The sequence below is a fragment of the Phodopus roborovskii genome, unplaced genomic scaffold, assembly GCF_943737965.1.
Source record: "Phodopus roborovskii unplaced genomic scaffold, PHOROB, whole genome shotgun sequence".
Classification (NCBI taxonomy): Eukaryota; Metazoa; Chordata; class Mammalia; order Rodentia; family Cricetidae; genus Phodopus; species Phodopus roborovskii.
This window is the reverse complement of record NW_026125708.1, coordinates 728,554-752,076: the sequence shown is the minus strand read 5'-3', so window position 1 is coordinate 752,076 and position 23,523 is coordinate 728,554. Positions and strand designations below refer to the sequence as shown.

At 38.1% G+C, this 23,523-nt stretch overlaps 1 protein-coding gene across 1 annotated transcript in view; it reads left to right on the top strand.

The window, feature by feature from the left end:
- Ophn1 (oligophrenin 1) overlaps positions 1 to 23,523 on the top strand; it is a 333,577-nt gene that overhangs the window by 115,003 nt on the left and 195,051 nt on the right. The window contains exons 4-5 of the mRNA XM_051178493.1: positions 2,965 to 3,026; positions 17,409 to 17,480. Of these exons, the coding sequence (XP_051034450.1) occupies positions 2,965 to 3,026; positions 17,409 to 17,480 (134 nt within the window). The remainder of the gene's footprint in view (positions 1 to 2,964; positions 3,027 to 17,408; positions 17,481 to 23,523) is intronic.

Genomic DNA, 23,523 nt, shown 5'->3' with positions numbered 1-23,523 from the left:
ACTAACTAATTATCTGGACATATTTGTTTCCCCAGGCTTCCATATGTTCTGAGAAAGTACTTGATGCTTGTGGTGGGAAGTTGGGGAATTTGAAGACACAATAAAATCTATTTAATTTGTCTTGTGTGTATGAGGAAATTGAAATCTAGGGTGGAGAACTGAATGGCTATCATACAGCCAGTATGTGACAGAATTCGCTGTAGAAGGGGAGAAATATTAGAATTGTCTACTTTGCATGAATACCCAACATATGCAACTTAATTTCATTGTTATAGAGAACTACACACTAAAGTAGGTATGACCCTGCTTGTTGATAGGTAAGGTAGATGAATCTCAGAGGGGTCAAGATATTTATACAAAGTTACTCAGGAAGAAAATGAGGGAACAGAGCTTCCAATTCAGGCCTATTTCTCTCTAAAATTTGTTTCTTTTCTTTCTTCACATTGTTTAAAAAGCTAAAATCCTTATCATCTCATCCCCTATCTTGATGCTCTAATTTATACTTTAGTTCCTTGTTTATCTGTGATCCTGTAAAATATATTTTTGGGTAATCAGTAGGGATACTTAGAAACAGAGTCCTCTATAGATTTAGCTTTAAGATGCAGGAAGAAACTTTTTAAATTTAATTTATTATTTTACATGTTGATCCCAATTCCCTCTCCCTCCCTCTCTCCCTCCCTCGCTCCCTCACTCTCTGCCTTCTTCCCTCCCTCCCTCACTCCTTTTCCTTTACCCTCTCTGCCCCCTCACATGCACCCTGACCACCCTCCCCTCCCATTCCCCCACCCCAATTCCACATGTAGGGCAAAGCCATCCTGGTGGGGCCATGTATATCTAACAGGTCATTTGAAGAAGGGACTAGGAATTCTCTCCTGTCTCTAGGTTAAGGCAGTTATCCCTCCATGGGGGAATGTGTTCACAAGGTCCTTTTGTGCACCAGGGATACATCCTGGTTCCACTGTCTGAGTTCCCTTAGACTGCTCAGTCCTTCTGGCTGAGGCCCATATTCAGGGGGGCCTGAGTCCGTCCCATGCTGGATTCCCAGCTATCAGTCTGGGGGCCCGTTAGCTCCTCCTTGTTCAGGTCAGCTGTCTCTATGTGTTTCTGCAACCTGGTGTTGTCCTCTCCATCTGCATCTAGGTTCTAGTTTGACTCAGTGTTTAGGTATGTGTGTTTGATTCCAACAGGTATTAGATGGGGGCTCCATGGATAAGTTAGTTGTTGATCTCATTTTCCGGAAAGGGCATTTATGGTAGCCTTTCCACAGTTGCTCAAATTGTTAGTTGGCGGCAGTCTTGTAGGTCTCTAGACCTTTCTTTGGGTTCTCTCTCTTTTATGTTCTCTCTCTTTCTCTTTCTCTCTCTCTGTTTCTCTCTCTCTCTCTCTTTCTCCTGTCTTCTATTCCTACCCTGACTCAATCTTCCTAGTCACATGTGTTTTCCACTCCCCCTCCTCTTTCTCCTACTTCTCTCTCCAATCACTGCCCCCCTACTTCCCCTGTGCTCTGGGGGACTTGTCCCTTCCCCCTTTCTGTGAGGGACTTTATGTGAATCTCTTAGAATACACCTTGTGTCCTAGTTCCTCTGGTGGTGTGAATTATAGGCTGGTGATCCTTTGCTCTTGGTCGAAAATCCATATATGAGCGAGTACATACAATGTTCCTCCTTTTGAGATGGGGCTACCTCATTCAGGATAGTTTCTTCAAGTGCCATCCACTTGCCTGTGAATTTCAAGATTCCATTATTTTTTTTTCTGCTGAGTAGTATTCCATTGTGTAGATGTGCTACATCTACTTTATCCATTCTTCAATTGGGGGGCATCTAGGTTGCTTCTAGGTTCTTGCTATTACAAATAATGCTGCTATGAACATAGTTGAACAGATGTCTTTGTTGCATGGATGTGGCTCCTTTGGGTATATGCCTAACAGGGGGATTGCCGGGTCCTTTGGTAAACTAATTCTCATTTTCCTGAGGAACCGCCATACTGATCTCCAAAATGGCTTTATGAGTTTGCACTACCACCAGCAGTGGAGGAGTGTTCTCCTTTCTCCACATCCTCTCCATCATGAGTCATCATTGGTGTTTCTAATTTTAGCCATTCTGGCACGAGTAAGATGGTATCTCAAAGTTGTTTTGATTTGTATTTCCCTGATAGCTAAGGATGTTGAGCACTTTCTTAAGTGTCTTTTAGCCTTTTTGATTTCCTCTATTGAGAATTCTTTCTTCAGCTCTGTACCCCATTTTTAATAGGGTTATTTGGTGTTTTGTAGACTAGTTTCTTGAGTTCTTTGTATATTTAGGAGATCAGCCTCTGTCAGATGTAGGATTGGTGAAAATCTTTTCCCAGTCTGTGCGCTGCCGTTTGGTCTTGTCCAATGTGTCCTTTGCCTTACAGAAGCTTCTAAGCTTGAAGAGGTCCCATTTATTAATTGTTGATCTCAGCCCCTAGAGTTATGTTCAGGAATTGGTCTCCTATAACAATTTGTTCAAAGGTACCTCCTACTTTCTCTTCTAAGAGGTTTCAGTGTGGCTGGATTGATGTTGTGATTTATTTTGCTTTGTTTTGTTGTTGTTGTTTTTTTTTTTTTTTTTTTTTTGAGACAGATTGAGATCTTATAGCCCAGGCTGGCCTTGGTCTCACTGTTTAGCAAAACATGACTTTGAGCTTGTGATCCTAATTCTTTTGTTTGCCCACACAATGAAAGAAGCCTCGTGTATCTCTAAGTGTGATTAGGAGGATTAAATACAATGTTAAGTGTGAAATAACCCTCTAGTTGTGGATTATCAGAAAAGGAAAGAAAAAGGAGAAATTTGTACTTAACCTGTCCTCCTGCTCACCTTAAATATCAAGCCATTCTCTAGTGGCCCTGTGACATTAAGGCACTGGTCCCTATTTTGAGTTGGCTTTGCCTACTCATCAATATTCACCATTACTAATTTTCTTTAATTTTTATTCTCTCTTCAGCGGAATCATTCAAGGAATTTGCTGAATTGCTCAATGAAGTAGAAAACGAGAGGATGATGATGGTAGGTCACTGTATTAGTAAGGGTTCTGTAAAGGAACAGAACCAACCAGGTGAGTATATATTAAAAGGGAATGTATTAGAAGAGCTTACACTATATGGGATGTCTAGTCTCTGCTCATATCCAAGAGACTGGGAACCTAATAGCTGCTCAATCAATGAGGCTGGATGCAGTTTCAGTATAACATTGAAGAGTTTTTGGTCTTCAGCCCATGTTGGAAGGCCAAGAACCTGGGTTCTAATGTCACCAAAGGATGGCAGGCACAGCAGCAATAGGGTAGACATGTTTACCAGCAGGCAGTGAACGTGAGCAGACAAAACACAACACTGCTTTTCTCTCAGACCACTTTATATCTGGGTCACCACTTTAGGAGACGTTCTTCCTGTTCAGTTAATCTTTCCATGAAAGACTTTCATAGACACACCTGGAATTATTCTTAGTGGATCCCAGATCCAGTCAAGTAGACAAGCAAATTAACTATACTAATGTCTTTTGTAGAGCAGAACTATAATTTTATTGAAGCTCTATTCATCGTTTTTTATTTGAATTTTTCTTTTAAATTATTTAAAATTTTTGTGTATGACTGTTTTGCCTGCATGTATGTTTGTATCTCATATGTATGCATGATACCTGCAGAGGCCAGAAGAGGGATCCCCTTGAGTTAAACTTACATATAAGTGTAAGTCACCAATGTATTTGCTGGGAATTGAACTGGGGTCCTTTGGAAGAACAGTCAGTGTTCTTAACTGCAGAGCCACCTCTCTATCACCCATTTTTTTTTCTTTTATAGATCTTACTTTTGGAGTCTAGACAAGTCATCATGAAATACATCTATCTTATTATGATATCTGTTAGGAGTTTGGTATATTTAGGTGTATGTTACTTTTTGAGTTAATTTTTTTTGAAAGATTCAACATCTTTTTTTTTTTTTTTTTTTTTTTTTTTTTTTACTATGTGGTTGTTTAGTGGGCCCCATTTCTCCATACCAGCTCCAGTATTTGTTGTTGTTTGTTTGGTTGATATTTACCTTTATGACTGCTGTAAGGTGAAATTTTAAGTTGTTTTAATTTCTGGTTGTTGGGGTTAATGAGAATCTATTGAAATATGCTTTAGCCATTTTTGTTTCTTTTAAGGCCTCTCTGTTCAGATGCCAGGATCATTTTATTTAAATTTTTCATTTGAAGTTTTGACCCTTTGTTTTTTTTATTTCTTAATATATTCTAGATATTAATTCTCCATCAGATATACAAATGGCAAAGTTTCTTGCCATTCAATTCTGTGGGACTCCTTTTTACCAAGATGGTTGTTTCTTTAGCTGCGCAGAAGTTTTGAGTTTTAGTAGGTACAGCTTGTCATGTGTTGGCCTTAATTATTGAGCAAATGGAGTCCTATTCAGAAAGTCCTTTCCTACATCTATATGGTGTAGGCACTGAGGCACTGACTATGTTCTTTTCTAGTAGTTTCAGTGTTTGAGGTTTTAGATTTAGTTCTTTGATCTGTTTGAAATTAGTTTTTGTGCAAGGTGATAGATACAGGTCTAATTTCATTCTTCTGCATGTGGAATTCCAGTATTTCGAGTACCATTTGTTGAAGATGTTTTCATTTTTCCAGAATATTTTTGCTACCTTTGTCAAATATTAAATTGCTGAAGTTATCTGTACTCATGTTTGGGTTTTCAGTTGTGTTCTATTGGTCTACATGTTTGTGTTTTTTTTTTGTTTGCCAGTACCATAAGTCCTTTTATTGCTATTGTTTTGTAGTCAATTTTGAGTTCTGCAATGGCAGTCTCTCCAGCATTGTTCATTTTGCTAAGGATTTGTTTTGACTCTCCAGGGCCTTTTGTGGTTCTAAATTAATTTCATGATATCTTTTTCTATTTCTGTGACAAATGGGATAGGGATTTTAATTAGGATTATATTGAATCTGTAATTGGCTTTTGGTAAAATGGTTATTTTCACAATATTAATCTATCTAACTATGAGTAGAAGTTGTTTTTCCTTTTTCTATTGTCTCTTCCTATCTCTGTCTTCAGAAATGTAAAGTTACCTTGGTTCAGTTTATTCCTAGATAGTTTTTTTTCCTAGAGACTATTGTGAATGGGAGACGTGTTCCATGGTCTTCTCTATGTTTTTATTAGTTGTATAAAGAAAAGGTATTGATTGGTACAAGCTAGTATTCTGCCATCTTGCTGAATTTTTTTATTATTTCTAGAAGTTTTCTGGTAGAATTTTTGACATATCTAATATATAATATATCATATGCAAATGGCCATAGTATGACTTCCTTTACTATTTGTATACTTTTGATTTCCTTTTATCTTGACTTATTGAGAACAGTTTATTGGGGGGGGCAAGGAATGGGATTATTTGGCTAACATATCTTGAATCAAAGCCCATCAAGGAAAGCCAGTAAGCAGAACTCTTCCATGGCCTCTGCATTAGCCCCTGCCTCTAGTTGCTCACCTGGTTTGAGTTCTTGCCTTGCTTTGAGTTCTTCACCCTTTCCAGCACAATGGTACTCGGTTTTCGGAGCACTGCTACTATTATCTCAGCTTCTAGAGAAGTGTGGTTGAAGATAGGTTTTGAGGGTAGGGTATTTAGTATTTGATTCTGACTCAACTACTAACTCTCTTCTTGGCTTTGTATTAATCAGTTTATTCTTCTAGTCCTTTTACTCTCTTGCAAAGTAAGGAAAATAATCAACACTCCTCTTGTTATGAAGCACCCTGAATGATACTATATGGAATGTTTTATAAACATGACAAACATTGATTATATAAGTATTGATTTTACTACTCTCCAGTTGTTCGTAAGAAATGACAGGAATTTTCCAAGTTATGAAATTGGCTTCTAAAGACAGTAAGGGGGGATAGACGTGAGTGCTTTCACTCAAGCCTCATAGGTGGCCTAGCAGTTCAAACAGAATTCATTGGGTATTGTCTCCTGTCAGAGCTTCCCAGGCCCACTGGCCATGTTGTTCTCAGAGGCACTCAGCTCTAGTTCACTACATTGCCACTAGAAAACTCAGCTGCCCTTCTCCACAGCACTTCATTTCTTTCATTTACTGGATAGCAAAGCTTTATATTCTGGCGCAGGTATCATCTTTTGTGATTTTGTTTGCCTTACTCTTCTTCCTTGTTCTATGTAACACATTTACGTTTAACCATATCTCGTTCTTTCTAAAATTAGAATACAAGATGACAAACAATAAGGAAGTTTATGGGCCGAGAGCATGGCAGTAGTCCTTGCCCAGTCATCTCCATAAATGAATGTAGATTGTGGCAGGAACTCTGAAGAGAGAAAAGGAGTATCCAGGCTGTGATGTTCTCAGATTACTACTGGGTAACTGTAGTATCTCAAAAATGGTGTGTAAGTGGCTAGCTTGTAGACTTCCTGTATATGAGGAAGTCTGTCTGTATGTTCTTGTTACTGAGAAGGGAGTTTCGTTGGTGAAGTACAGTCTATGTTTGAGGAATGACAGAAATAGCATTAACAGGTCCAGACTACTAAAAAGATGTATTCTTGAAGCCAATTTTGATAGCTTGTTTACCACCAATGATTCCTGAGCAATCCTGTGGTATTAGAGTTGATACCATATCTATTTAGCTAGACATTTCTCAGCTTTAATTTTGTCTTTATTCTTTAGGAGCCTGATTCTATAAACTCTTACTGAATTTAGGTGGCTTCTTATGGTTAGATTCCTATCCAGATACAGAGTTGCTATTGTTTTCACAGAGAACTCACAAAAATTATTGCAATGGTCAGAAAGGCATTTAAAGACAAAGCTTTCTTAAAAGGGAGTCTTTGGGTGGTGGGTGAACTCTTAAGAAATTTAAGGTTAAACAGTAAAAGAAAAAAAGATCAAGGGTTCAGCATGTTTTGTCTCCATATCCCCAGGTTTATTCTAGCAGAAAATAGTATTTTAATAACTGGGCATTTTAAGAAGATTCACAGAAGTAGTTTGTGGTGTGGGCTACTTGGTAATGCCATCTATTCAATTAGGGGAAGGCTATAAAGTCTAAATTCAGTGAAGCATGTGCAAATTAATAATTTGCCTTGATTGTCTGCCATGAGTTGTTTATACACTTTCTTATTCAGGATAGTTCCTTTGAATAAGAAAAACTAAAAACTTTGCCATCCTGGGGTCATCTGAATATACAGACCCAATTGTGCATTCATACAAATAATTGCTATGTGGCACTCTCTGCAAGTGGTGTATTTACTTTCTGTTCAAAGTCTTCCTCAGTGTTTCACAGACAGTCACATTTTACATGCCATCTATCTATTTGAAATTGGAACTAGTTTTTAAAAATCATCCATTGTTTTATAATAACCTATTCTAAAACCTAATGGCTTGTAATAAAATTATTTAATTATAGGCAATTTGGTTGTGGATCAGGAATTTAGGCTCATTGAGTATTTCTTCTTCTCCATATAGTAACACTTACTGAACACATGGCTTGTTTTATTGGTTATAGGTGGTGTTCCTGACAAGGTTGGAAAGCTGGGTTCATCTGGTAAATGCTATTGACCAGAAAGTCTGCAATGGGTCTCTCTGACTTTTAGTCTAAGAATTAATCAACCTTTTCTTTTTTTCAATACTACCTCATGTATTACATAAGGAGAACTGAGTAGTCTCTGGTGGATAATTATGACATAAACTTAGAACTCCCTTAGTGTCATCTCTGATTGATTGATTCAAAACAATAACGAGCCCCCTCACATTCAAGATGGGGTAGGGCTCAGGTCTCATCTTTCAATGGCAAGCATATTTTTAAAAGTAAGGTCATGATTTAATACTGCTATAATAAAAAAAGGAAAATGCCTCTTTGAACTTAATTTGTCTTTAAGTGAGTAAGCAAGGCCAACATTTTCCATAATCTACAATCCAGAAAAGTATAAGGTGAGTTGGATAAGAAATTCCTGGTGTAGTTTTCATTGAACAGTTAATGTGAGTTTTGGCATTATTGAGGGACCTCTGTAGAAAAACCTCCACAGAGGGAGGAATTATGCAGGATAAATATATAGACTTTTTTTTTCCTTTGGATGATGAACACAGTTAGATATAGGGATATTATGTACCATACTGGGAGAAAGTATTTGTATGAGTAAGAACAAGTAGCGTCTGGGACAAGGTTTCATAGATTTGGTAGATAAGTAGATGTTGATGAGAATTAAGAATCACAGAGTACCTAGGAGACCATGTAGATAAGAGGTCTGTTTTTATCAGAGGCTGCAAGGGTAATGAGTATTTTTTAGAGTTTCTAATTGAAATTTTTATTTTTTTAAAGAAGTACATACATTAATACTGTATTTACATATTTACATGATTTCCACACATTTTTTCTTGCCCACAGCTATTTCCATGTCCTCTAGACTCCCTTTTTTCAAATTCACAACCTCTTTTCCTTTAATTATTATTGTTTTACACACACACACACACACACACACACACACACACACACACACACCAGCCTTACAGAGAATACTGGAAACACTATTTTAGAATGAAAAGAGGAATAAGCCATGCAGGAGGCTATAGCAAGAAAACAAATGAAGCTATGATTTCAGAAACATAAAATAGAACTAAGAATACAAATAAAATGGTAGTAATCAATGGACACCATTCACTAATAGCTTAAAACATTAATGGCCCAAACTTTGAATGAAAGTTGTAAATTAACTATCTCATTTAGTGTGGATTCATATTCAGAGGAAGCTGAAATGTAACTAAGTCTCTGTTTAAAGAAGACAATAAGCCTAAAATTCACCTAAACCAAATCTAGGCCTATAGTAAACAAAACTTCAATATATGCTGAGTAGTAATAAAAAAAGGCAAGCAAACCAGAATAGGACATACAAACAGAAAATAAAGAGCCAAAGAAAAAGGACAAGAAACAGAGATGCAGAGATTCACACAGAAAACCCATGAAACAAACCAGGAACTATAACATACCAGCAAAAAACCTATAAGGTAAAAAAATAAAAAAAATAAAAAGCTTTCTCTGGAAACCCACTGGCCATGCTGTCTATGTAATCAGGTAGGTTGGGAATATTCACACTTCCTTTCTCTTTCCTGAGTCCAACCTTCCTGTTCCTTCATGTTCTCATCCCTCTTCCCCTCCCCTTTACCATCTGCTACCCCCAGTGTAGCCAATAGATTTGATCTAATTTCTCTTTCTAGTGCAATCCACGTGTCCCTCTTAGGGTCCTCCTTGTTACCTAGCTTCTCTGGAGCTGTGGCTTGTAGTCTTGGTTATCCTTTGCTTTACATCTAATTTCCACTTATGAGGGAATACACACCATGTTTGTCTTTCTGTGACTAGGTTACCTCACCCAGGATGTTTTGTTCTAGTTTCATCCATTTCTCTGTAAATTTCATGAGGTTATCATTTTTACAGCTGAGTAGTTCCTCATTGTGTAAAGTTATCACATTTTTTCCATCCATTCTTTGGTTGAGGGGCATCTAGGTTGTTTCCAGGTTCTGGCTGTTACAAATAATGCTGCTGTGAACATTGTTGAGCAAGTGTCCTTGTAGTATGATTTAGTATCATTTGGGTATATGCCCAAGAGTGGTGCCACTGTGTCTTGAGGTAGATTGATCTCCATTTTTTTTTTTTTTTTTTAGAAATTGATATACTGATTTCCAAAGTGTCTGTAAAGTTTGCAGTGGAGGAGTGTTCCCCTTTCTACACACATCCTCTCCAACATAATCTGTGGTATCTCAGCATTGTGGGTTATTTTGTGGGTTTTGGTTTGTTTGTTTTTTTCAAGACAGGGTTTCTCTGTGTAGTTTTGTAGAACTCACAGAGATTGCCTGCCTCTGCCTCCTGCGTGTTGGGAGTAAAGGTATGCTCCATCACTGCCTAGCTGGAGTCATTTTGATTTGCATTTCCCTGATGATTAAGTATGTTGAATACTTCCTTAAATGTCTTTTGGCCATTTGATATTCTTCTGGTGAGAATTACCTGTTTAACTCAATATTCCATTTTTCAGTTGAGTTAGTTTGTATTTTGATATCTAGTTTATAGAGTTCTTTATATATTTTGGAGATCATCCCTTTGTCTGATGTGGGCATATGCCCAAGAAGCCACACTAGCTAGCTATAGAGCCAGGCAGTGGTGGTGTATACCTTTAATCCCAGGTGTCATTGCCATTTCAACTTTGTAGAAATGAAAGCTAGTGGCCAACTGCTTTGCTTTTCTTATCTTCAGCTTGAAGCTTGAACCCCAATATCAGTCTCTGGGTCTTTATTAATTCATGTTACAGACAAGATCCAAAGTAACAAAATAAGAGATGGAGTACATAAAAACAGACACGGAGGAAATCCAGATAATCATAGGGACATACTTTAAAAATTTGTACCCCATTAAATTGGAAAAAAAACTAAAAGGAATGAATAAATGTCTTGGTACATACTGACCTGATTGATTTTGTTTATCTATTTGACACAAGTGTAAAGTCTTCAGAGAGGAGGGAGCCTCAGTTTTGAGGAAATACCTCCATGAGATCCAGCTGGAAGGTGTTTTTTCTTTTTTTCTTTTCTTCTTCTTCTTTTTTTTTTCATTAGTGATTGATGGGGGAAAGCCCAGCCCATTGTGGGTGTTGCAATCCTTGGTCTGGTGTTCCTGGGTTGTATAAGAAAACAGGCTGGGCAAGGCATAAGAAGGAAGCCAGTATGCAACACCCCTCTATGGCCTCTGGATCAGCTCCTGCTTCAGGGTGTTGCCCTGCTTGAGTTCTTGTCTTGCCTTCTTTCAGAGCTGGACAGCAATATGAAAGTGTAAGCTGAATAAACCCTTTTCTTCCCAACTTGCTTTTTGATCATGGTGTTGTGTTGCAGCAACAGAAACCCTAAGTAAGACTTACACCACTTCAGAAAGCTAAATCAAGATTTGATAAACAATTTAAACATACCTATAATCCCCAGTGAAATATAAGCAGTAAAAAGTCTCTCACCTCCCTCATAAAGCCCAAGGCCAGATGTACTCAGAACAGGATCCTATCAAAATTTCAAATAGTTAACACCAATAGTATTCAAAGTATTCCACAAAAGAAACAGAAGGAACATTGCAAAATTCTTTTTATGGGCCACAGTTTTCCTAATACCTAAACCACATAAAATCATAATATTGAAAGAAAATTAAAGACCAATTTTTCTTATGAACATAGATGAAAAAATTCTCAGTAAATTGCTTGCAAACCAAATACAAGACCAAACAAAAAACATCATCCACCATGATCAAGCAGCCTTCATTCCAGAGATATAGGGATGGTCCAATTTATGTAAATTAATGAATGTAATCTATCATATAAGTGGACTAAAAACCAAAATCTACATGATCATCTAATTTGATATATAAAAGGCCTTTGGCAATTTCCAAGACCCCTTCATGATAAAAATCGTGGACAGTAAGGATACATGGGACATAGCTCAAGATAATAAAAACAATTTTCAGCCAACACCCACTTAAATGGAGAGAAACCCTAAGTATTTCCATTAAAACCAGGAACAAGACAAAACTGTGCACTCTATCTATTCAGTATAGTACTTGACCTCTTAGCTAGAGCAATAAGACAACAGAAGGAGATCTTCATCTGTAGATGATATGATAGTATAAGTAAATGACCCTTACCCCACCTCCCGAAACTTCTATAGCTGATACACACTTTAAGCAAAGCAGCATGATAAAAATTTAACTCACCAAAACCAGTAGCCTTCATATATTCAAATAACAGACTGAGAAAGCAATCATGGAAAAAATACCCTTTAAAATTGTGGTAATGATAGCCAAGCAAGTCAAAGACTTGGATAATAAAAACTTTAAGACACTGAAGAAAGAAATTGAGGAAGATGTCATAAGATGGAAAAATCTCCTATGCTTATGGATTGATATGTTTAGTATAGTTAAAAATGGTCATGCTATAATCTGCAAATAGAGACAGATGACGCATCACCCTTTACAATAGCCACAAACAACATAAAGTATTTTGGGGGCAACGCTTACCAAACACGTGAAAGACCCATATAATAAGAACTGTGTGGCTTTAAAGAAAGAAATTAAAGAAGATATCAGAAAATGGAAAGATCTCCCATGCTCTTGGATAGGTAGGATAAATATAGTAAAAATGGCATTCTTGCAAAAAGCAATCTACAGATTCAATGCAATCCCCATTAAAATCCCATCACAATTCTTCACTGACCTTGAAAGGATAATAATCAACTTTTTATGGAAAGCAAAAGACCCAGGATAGCCAAAACAACTCTGTAAAATAAAAGAACTTCAGGAGGCATCACCATCCCTGACTTTAAGCTCTACTACATAGCTATAGTTCTGAAAACACCTGGTATTGGCACAAAAATAAACAGGTAGACCAATGGAATCAAATTGAAAATCCTGACATTAACCCACACACTTATGAACACCTGATTTTCAACAAAACAGCTAAAAGAATACAATGGGGTGAGGAAAACATCTTCAACAAATGATGCTGGTACAACTGGATGAGGGTGTGTAAAAGACTGCATATAGACCCATGTCTGTCACCATGCATAAAACTCAAGTCCGAATGGATCAAAGATCTCAACATCAATCCAGCCACACTTAACCTCTTAGAGGAGAAAGTAGGAGGTACCCTTGAACAAATTGGTATAGGAGATCACTTCTTGAACATAACTCCAGGGGCACAGACACTGAGATCAACAATTAATAAATGGGACCTTTTCACACTTAGAAGCTTCTGTAAGGCAAAGGACACAGTGAACAAGAACAAGCGGCAGCCCACAGACTGGGAAAAGATTTTCACCAATCCTACATCCGACAAAGGGCTGATCTCCAAAATATACAAAGAACTCAAGAAACTAGTCAACAAAACACCAAATAACCCTGTTAAGATGGGGTACAGAGCTGAAGAAAGAATTCTCAATAGAGGAAATAAAAAAGACTGAAAGACACTTAAGAAAGTGCTCAGCATCCTTAGCTATCAGGGAAATGCAAATCAAAACAACTTTGAGATACCATCTTACTCCTGCCAGAATGGCTAAAATGGGAAACACCAATGACAACTCATGCTGGAGAGGATTTGGAGAAAGGGGAACACTCCTCCACTGCTGGTGGGAGTGCAAACTCATACAGCCATTTTGGAGATCAGTATGGCGGTTCCTCAGGAAAATGGGAATTAGTTTACCACAGGACCTGGCAACCCCCCTCTTAGGCATATACCCAAATGATCCACATCCATGCAACAAAGACATCTGTTCAACTATGTTCATAGCAGCAATATTTGTAATAGCAAGAACCTAGAAGCAACCTAGATGCCCCCCAATTGAAGAATGGATAAAGTAGATGTAGCACATCTACACAATGGAATACTACTCAGCAGAAAAAAAAATAATGGAATATTGAAATTCGCAGACAAGTGGATGGCACTTGAAGAAACCATCCTGAATGAGGTAACCCAGTCACAAAAAGAGGAACATTGTATGTACTCACTCATGTATGGATTTTAGACCTAGAGAAAAGGATCACCAACTATAATTCACACACCAGAGGAACTAGGACACAAGGTGTATTCTAAGAGATTCACATAAAGTCCCTCACAGAAGGTGGAAGGGACAAGTACCACAAAACACATTGGAAGTGGGGGGGGCAGTGAATGGAGAGAGAAGTAGGAGAAAGAGAAGGGGAGGAGAGGACAGCAGGTGAGACTAGGGAGATTGAGTCAGGGTAGGAATAGAAAACAGAAGAGAAAGAGAGAGGGGGGTTCCATTATTGGTTTGAAGAGAAAACTGAACCCAAAGAAAGTTCTAGAGACCTACAAGACTGCTGCCAACTAACATTTAAGCAACCTTGGAAAGGCTACCATAAATGCCCTTCCTGGATAGTGAGATCAACTACTAACTTATCCACCATCATGGAGCTCTCATCTAGTACCTGTTGGAAGCAGAAGCAAACACCCATACCTAAACACTGAGTCAAACTAGAAACCAGATGCAGAGAGAGAGGGCAAGACCAGGTTGCAGAAACAGAGAGACAGCTGACCTGAACAAGGAGGAGCTAATGGCCCCCCAGACTGATAGCTGGGAATCCAGTAAGGGACTGACACAGCCCCCCCCCCGAATATGGGTCTCAGCCAGAAGGACTGAGCAGTCTAAGGGACCTCAGACAGTGGAATCAGGATGTATTCCTGGTGCACAAAAGGACCTTTTGGACCCATCCCCCATGGAGGGTTACTGCTTTAAGCTAGAGACAGGAGAGAAATCCTAGTCCCTACTTCAAATGACTTGACAGATTTATATGACCCTATCTGGATCATATTGCCCTACATGTGGAATTGGGTTGGGGGAATGAGTGGGAAGGGTGGTCAGGGTGCATGTGAGGGAGCAGAGAGGGTAAGAGAGAAGGAGGGAGGGAGAGGGAACAGGGATCAACATGTAAAATAAAAAATAAAAAAAAGATCATGCTATCAAAATTGAAAGTCGAATTTTCAGCTTCATAAGGAAACACAATACCCAAGATAGTTATAATAATGAGTATTATTTAGCTGTTAAAAAGTAGGTCATAAAAGGATCAGGTATCTGGAGAAAGTAGAAATAAATCTTTCTGAGTAAGATAATGTAAACACCAAAAGACAAATATGGACTGCTTTCACTTAAATGTGGATATTAGCTGTTAATTCAGTGACAACCAAATTCTTATCTGTAGAACCACAGAGATTAGGTATAGAATAATGGATTTTGGGGTGAGGTGGCAGATAGATCTCCCTATGAAAATGAAATAAAATAGATGGCTATGGATGGATGGGGTTGGAAAGGGAAGTTTAAATGAGGAGAGGGAAGAAAGAGGGGGATTGATGGGGATTGTTGGTAAAGACAGCTAAAATTTAGGGACATTTGAGGAGCAATATAGAAATCCAATACAGTAGAATATATACTTATATGAAGGAAATCTAAATGAAATCACCAAATAATGGGGGAGGCAGAGCCCTAACAGGACATCTCTTGTCGCAAAATGAAGCCTTTAGTACTAGGAATGAATTGTATCTAATTCAGCTGTTGGCCAAAGTGGTCCCATGGAAACCCCAAACAATCCAGACTATTGCCAAGATTATAGGTTGCTCTATACAAACTGATGTCAAGACTATTTCTGAAGACACCTACACAACTCATTGAATCTGGGTAAGTTGAGATCGTGCCTACTTAGAACCTTCATGCCTACGTGCCTGGGTCTTTGGTAGACCTTTGCTACCAAAGGAGAAACATAAACACTGACTGACCCAGCTACAAAACCTTTGATCTACAATTTGTCCTGTCTACAAGAAATGCAAATGCTAGTGCAATGGTGGATTGTTACTTGGGGGAGTAACCAAACAGTATCTGATTTGACTTAAGTCCAAGTCATAAGATGGAACCCTTATCCAGCTCTACCTGGGCAACCAAAATCCTGAGAATAAATGGCCCAATAAAATGAGTCATAATGACATTATGCTGTACTTAGAGACCAGTGCCTTGCTAAAAAACTATCAGAGAAGCTTCCTCCTGCAGCAGATGGGAACAAGTACAGAGATCCATACACAGAGAATATGCAGAGAATGAGTGAACTTAGAACAATCAGCCATAAACAGGATGCCTCCTAATGCCTCACTGTATGGTTCAGGAAATGCTGTTGAAGAGGAGGTAAAAAGATGCGTGATCCAGGGATGGAGGACACCAAAGAAACAAAACCCTTTAAAACAAAAGGATTGAAGCACATGTGAACTCACAGAGACTGAGGAAGCTTGCACACACAGGTCGTAAGCTACAAGGTGTCTTAGACCTGAAAGAAGTGGGTATATGTCTCCACCCCTGACCCAGAAGTAATCTCCAATTGACATTCACTTTGCAAATGAAAATTTCATTTTCTCCAAGGAATTTTCATTGGGGAAACAAATTACTCTTAAAGGAAGATTATATGACTAGCAATGGATGGCCAAGAGAAGATAAACACAATGGCATTTTTGGAGGTTTCTTGCATAATATGTGGAATCTTTAAATCTTATTTTAGTTTTTAATTTATTTTATATTTCTCTCGTTTTATCCTATAAGCTCTTTTCATATGTATTATACCTTCCAGTTTATTTTTATTTTTATTTTGTATATTGATCCCAGTTCCCTCTCCCTCCCTCCTTCTTTCCCCGACCACCTCCCCCCCCCCACTCCACATGTAGGGTGATGCCATCCAGGAGGGATCATCTAAATCTGTCAAGTCATTTGAAGTAGGGACTAGGACTTCTCTCTTGTCTCTAGCTTAAGGGAGTATCCCTCCATGGGTGATGTACCTGCAAGGTCCTTTTGTGCACCAGGGATACATCCTGGTTCTATTGTCTGAGGTCCCTTAGACTGCCCAGGTCTTCTAGCTGAGACCCATGTTCAGGGGGTCTGAGTCAGTCCCTTACTGGATTCCCAGCTATCAGTCTGGGGGCCCATTAGCTCCTCCTTGTTCAGGTCAGCTGTCTCTATTTGTTTCTGCAACCTGGTGTTGTTCTCTCCATCTGCATCTGGATTCTAGTTTGACTCAGTGTTTAGTTGTGGGTGTTTGCTTCTGTTTCCAACAGGTACTAGATGAGAGCTCCATGATGGTGGATAAGTTACTCATTGATCTCATTACCAGGGAAGGGTATTTATGGCAGCCTTTCCACTGTTGCTCAAATTGTTAGTTGGGGTCAGTCTTGTAGGTCTCTGGACCTTTTTAAGGTTCAGTTCTCTCTCTCTCTCTCTCTCTCTCTCTCTCTCTCTCTCTCTCTCTCTCTCTCTCTCTCCTGTCTTCTATTTCTCCTCTGACTCAATCTTCCTAGTCCCACGTGCTTTCCTCTCCTAGTTTTTTCTCCTAGTTCCCTCTCCTCTCACTGCCCCCACCAGTTTATTGTTTTTATAAGTGGGTCCATTTCTTGTGCCTTCTCTTGAGCTCTTTTTCTTCTGTTTTGTCCTATTCCAATGTAGGTGTTTTGTTTTATATTATTATTTTTATGTTGTATTACCCCTTTGAAGAGTGTTTATTTTCTAATTAAGGATAGAAAGCCGATGGATTCAGATGGGAGGGGAGGTAGGGAGGAACTAGGAGGCATAAAGGGTCTGGTCTCTTCATATATATATGGTTTTTCAAGACAAGGATTCTCTGTGTGGACCAGACTTCCCTGGAACTCATTTTGTAGACTAGGCGGGTCTTTAACTCACAGAAATTCACCTGCCTCTGCCTCCCGAGTGTTGGGATTAAAGGCATGTGTCATCACCACCCAGCAGGATGATATATTTTAAAGAAAAACCCTAATGATAAGGAACAACAAGTTTGCATTTGAACCCTGTTAATCTAAACATTGTTTTCTTTCTTTCTTTTTTGTTTCCCTCCAGGTACAAAATGCTAGTGACTTGCTGATCAAACCCCTGGAAACTTTTCGGAAGGAACAAATAGGTTTCACAAAGGTATATTTTTTGTGTTAAATGTATACGTAAGTTCATTTTAGATACTAATTGAGTAGCTTGTTCGGTTACCACTCATTATTTTGCAATGATATAGTTGTTAACTATATAGAGATAGAAGGTGCTCAGATATCCCAGATAGCTGATTATCTTACTTTGGAATTTATCTTTGTAGGTGTTTGCCAGAGATCTTGGCATTTGAATTGCTTTGCTGCCTTAGTCCATGTGGGTGGTGTCATCTAATCCATTGAGTGTCTGAGTAGAACAAAGGGGTAGGTAGAGAAAGGTTGGGTTTACTACTAGACCACATGACTTGGGACATGGAACATTTGCTTTCTGTGTTATTGGTTCTTAGGTCTTTAAACCCAAATTGGAATGCACTGCAACAACACTTAAGCTATTGCACATTCTTATATTTGGTTGAGAGCCTAGCCTTTAACGGCTGAGCCATCTCTCCAGCCCATTGCACATTCTTATTATCCTACTTGTATTCCTTATAGTTTCATTGTAGCAGGCCACGAAACTTCTTAACCTCTACAATCACAAGAGCCAGCACCTTAGAATAAATTTCTGTCTTTCTCTTTCTCGTGCTCACTCTTGGTCTCTCTAATATAGAAATTAGTAGTAGGACGTATGTTGCTGCTGTAACTAGTGAGAGTAATGTGTCATGTAACAATGACAATGCTTTCTGAGAAATGCATCATTAGCTGATTTTATCATTATGTGACATCTTAGAGAATACATAACTAGATATATAGCATAGATCACTCAATGTAGTTTCTTGATACAGTTAGGAAATGAAGTAAGCACAGGGTATTATGCTTTCTAAGGCTTATACTCTAAAATAATGATAAAGGTATGCTGTGATAAATATATAACCGTGCAACATAGTTATTTTTTTTAATCAAGTGCTATACATATAATTGGATGTGATAATTTTTTTTGCGTTATTGATAGCACACTACACAGAATCACAGACATATCAGTGGTACCTGATACTATGATGCTACTATGGCTATAGTCATGGGGATGACAGAATTTTTTTAACTCTTTTATGATGTCCCTCCACTCCCTTCCCTTTTCCTTTTTCTTCTCTTCCTCCGTTTTCTCCCCTCTTCTTCTGTAACCTCTTCCTTTCCCTTTGTTTTCTTTCCTTTTTTTTCAGACACAATGTCAGTGTTGCTCAGGATGGATTCAAATCCCTAATCTTCATGTTTTAGGTTCCTGAATGTTGGGCTTACAGGCTTGTCCCAGCACACCCCATTCTATGAATAATCTTTTGGGGTCACTGTCGTATGTTACAGGAATAATAAAAATCCCAGACACAGATATTGTGGTTCAAGCTGAAAGATCAGAGAAGCAAAGCAGCTGGGTCACTAACTCTTACATTTACTTCAGACTGAAAGGGCTGTCTTGTCTTCAGCATGGTTGGAGAATAAATCTGAGACTGAATACTAAATGCCCCACTCCCATTTTGAACAGCACTGTCCACTTTCCCTGGTATGTTTGTCAAAACTGTTCCAGCCCACCTAGTGTTTGGTTCTGGTGCTACCTTTACGGTTTTATATATAGTTACATGCTACATAATAACATTTCTAATTTTGTAACAACAACTGAATATATGACTGTGGTGACATATTGTTTATGATCCAGTAAAGCCACTGGAGATCAAAATGCAAAGAAGCCACAGCGATAGAGCCAAGCAGTGATGATACACACCTTTAATCCCAGGACTCGGGAGACAAAGGTAGATGGATCTCTGTGAGTTCAAGGTCACTCAGGGCTACATTAGAGTGAATCAGTAGGATGCCTCCTTCCCATGCTTCCAGAGATGGGCTCTGCAGAAGGCATTGTGGGTTTCCCTCCTTCTCCACAGGAGGTAGCATATTGAACAGAGTTTAGGGCCAACCAACCAAAAGTTAAGAGTGATACTACCTTCTTAGGAGGTAGAAACCATGGCACTGACCAAAAAAGCTTATTTTGAACCTCAAGATCTCATGGAGTTTGATTTGTTTGATTTTCAACTTACTCGGGATCCATCAGTCCTCCCTTCTTTTACATTTGTCTTCTAGAATTCAGATGCCTATCTTATGCCCATACCTGCATATTTTTTTCTAAGAAGTGTATTTGTTATTTTGTCCCAGAGTCCTATGGCTGAAGATAATTGTATCTCAAGTATCAACCATATTCAAGTTATATATTCAAGTTTAAACTTTAGACATTTGAAGTGATGCTGGAATAAGTTGCCCTTAGAAGTTGAGATGAAGTTACTATATTTTGCCTGTGAGAAAGGAGTGAAGATGGTGAGGACTGGGGTAAACAAAATGTTACATTTCTGTCTCCTCAATTTCAGGTAGAGAAGTCCTAAACCCAGGAAATATTTCAGTTTCCTTTTAGGATTTTGGTTGCTCCATTTAGAAAATGAGAAGCATGAAAATAATAGCCATCACTGGGGTAAATGCTTTGCATCATTTCTGTATCCACAGCAATCCTGAGGCCATCTGACAGTGAGCTAAATGGAACATATACAAGAAAAATAAAATGATAAAAGTTATAGAGTTACTATCAATTACCTGAATTGGGATACAAGTATCTTTTTAGCTTCATAATTTACTCCTTTGCAAGATAGGATCTCATTATGAAGATCAGACTGGCCTGGCATATCTTTCTGTTCTTCCCATTTCAGCCTCTTTAATGTTGGGATTACAAGTGTACACTACCACATCCAACTACATCCTTCTATTAAACTATGCTGTTTAGATCTGTGCTGCCCATCAGTTTTAAAGTGTGTGTGTGTGTGTGTGTGTGTGTGTGTGTGTGTGTGTGTGTGTGTGTGAATTTAGAGTCTATGTAGTGTATAGGCAGGACTCTAGGTTGGTCTCTTAACTCTTGATTCTCCTGTTTTAGAGTCTTGAGTAGTGGGCTTATAGTTATGCACAATTGTGTTCTGTTTCACTTACCCTTATGACAGCCACCAGATATTTTAAGTCTGAAGTCCTCAATATTGTTAGCTTCATTTTACATACTTAGAAGTCACAGGAGGCTAGTGGCTATTTTATTGGAAAGCTCATACATAGACCCTGTTCATTGTCATTGAAAGGCTTGCTGCACAGCTAATTTCAGCTTCACTCTTCCTGGATATCTTTCATTACTCAATTTATTTAAAAAATGAATACTTTTAGTTTAATTTTTTCAGCCTAGTGTGCAAAAATATTCCCAAGGTGTATCCAGCATGTAGCCAAAGTATCCTTTCCTTTATAGGTTAAAATATATCATTTTGACCAAGCATCCAGTTGTAATTTTTGAAATAAGAATACACCTGACAGTGGTTATTATTGGAATACTATGGCAATCAGTTTGGATAAAGAATGTGAAAGTTTCAGGAAAGAGATTTATTGTCAGGTCAATTAGAATCTTCAAGGTCATTGATATATAAAGACTATGAAATGGAAGGTTGAGATTAGTTGCCTAGAATATGTGAGAACCTGGGCTCTATGCCCACTCTTCACATAAAAAGGAAAATGAAAATGAGAAGTGCCAAAATAATTAGTGGATGTATTCCTGCTTATTATCAGGACTGAAGCTGATGAGTATTCAAGCATAGTGAGTAATCTAGATAGCCCAGAAATACTGTGTCCTAGTAGTCTAGATAGCTCAGAAATACTGTGTCCTACTAGCTTTATCTGGCATGTAATTAGTATTAATACTTATTTGGGGGAAAGCTATAACTAAAGGACACAAAAAGCTTTGAAATTACAGATGTGATAGAAAAATTATTGTCATTTGTTAAATTAAATGACACTGAAATGGGCCATGTGTTTTGAAACCCACTTATCTGACTTGCTTTCTGGATGAGACCAGAAAAATGAAAGCAAGGGTATGCTGTGGTGGATGACCATCTATCATACAGAAAAGGGCATTTCATGGTATGTTTTGTGTGTACCAGGCCTACTAGTGTGATGATTTTATAGACACTGTCTTCCCACAGCAGACTGAAATAGGACTTAAAAATTAATGTCCTAGTAAAGTAACTGAGACTCTAAAGGGTTAAAACACCCACCAGTCTTTTTCCAATCCTAAAGACTCTCTTTATCACTAGGGCTATCCTGCACTGCTATAAAGACCGATTCGTTGTAAGAGTTATGTCTCACATAGACTACCTGGAATTTTCCCAATAATGAAATTTAGTGTAGAGGAAATTGCACTTAACTAAGTGACAAAAAATGCTCTACCCCTTGAACTATATCCCCCTTTCAAAGTTTTTGTTCTGAGACACTGCTTCAATAGATTGCTGGCCTTGCATTCCCTCTGTAGTCTAAGCAAGATTAAAACTTGTGATCCCACTCCCAGCCCCCAGCCTTAACCTTGTTGTAGTAATTCTTGGTAGAGTATTCTGTGACTTAATTGGACTGACGCTGAATACACAAAACTCTGTTGTAGCTTCACCAGTAGTTGCTAGGTACTGTCACCATTGACAGAGAAACACAGCAAGTGCTACTTACCACCAGCATCTTGAAGAAGTTACATCCCACTTAGGAACTGCTATTCAGGTAAAAAAAATGACTATGTTACAGAAAACAATTTTAGGGTGAATAATTATAAGACTTATAATTATAAGTCAATATTAGTATATTTTAAGTATTTTTATAGAGACATATATTAATAAGATAGAATATGATCCTATGACAGGGCCTGGCCTTCTCCAGAGACTTACATTTCCTTATAATGGCTATTTATATGATCTTGGGAGTAGTTGAAAGAATGAAATGGAATAAGAAATGGATGTATAATGATATTTTAATGAAAATAAGGTCACCTTACTTAAAGAATATGATTTACAACAATGTTTTAAGATTAAACAAAGCTTATGTACAGTCCAAGAGTTAAGTAAAGGTATTTTAGCTAGTGCATGTTTCTTAAAGAACTTTCTTTTGTCAATGAAATGCTAAGTCATTTTTTTTTAGGTATACTGTCTAGTATTAGAGATAAGAGAAGATGGGTAACATGGTAAAACTTAAAAAACATTCTGGCCCTAAGTAAGCAGTATTAATTTATTATTTTAAACATTCATATTGGAAATGTCTTTAGGAAAACAACCATTATTTCTAAAGATAATTTTTTAGTTTGTAAGTTGTGTTGAAGCTTCTTGACTCTGAATCAGCAGGAAAGACTAGATCTGGGATCCTAGGGTAACAGGCTTCTTTTCCATCTCATTAATTTTCCTTCAATGTAATTCACCCCCCCCCCCCACAATACAGGTTCTCATTTAAAGATTTTAATTACCCTGGGAAGTAGAGGCTGTTATACTCTAATAAAAGATTAAGACAGTAAGGTTCAGCGTGGTATCTAAAGTCAGTCAACCAAGAGTGGCATTGCTTGGAATTGAATTCAGGTTTCCTGGAGGTAAGTGTAGGGGTCATTGCACTTTACGTAATTTATCATGTGTATAATAAGAACAATGAACTAGAGATATACTGGGTTAATTTTCCTGGGAATATGTGAACACATCTGTACACCCCAGATAGGGCAGAAACAACAGATCAAAATAACATAACATGCAAGACCAGGTATGTGAACCTATGCCTTTATTGAACTTATTTAGAGGAGAATGCTTAAAGGGTTACTTATAGGAATAGGGTCTTTCAAAGGTAAGTATATTACCAAAAAATCCCTCTTGAACTCATGAAAGCTACACCATGGAGGTGTCCCCTAATAAATAATAGTGATGTATATGTGCATGCTGCATTACTGGCCTTCTCTTGACATTCCACCTCCTATATACTCTAGCAGCTCTCCCAAGGCTACTTGTGATAAGAGGTAATTGTTGTAGATTAGGCTGTGGTGTGCTTCCAAGTGATTTCATAGCATATAGAAGAGTTGGTTTTCAAACTGCCTTACATTGAACATCTCCATTTTACAAGTAGTTTTGAATTCGATTTTGAGGAATAGAATTAATGATTCTATACCTGGGTAAACATGTGAGTGACATTGTTTGTCTGGGCCCACCCATGGAGCATAGAGTGGTAAATGAGTCATGTTATTTTTC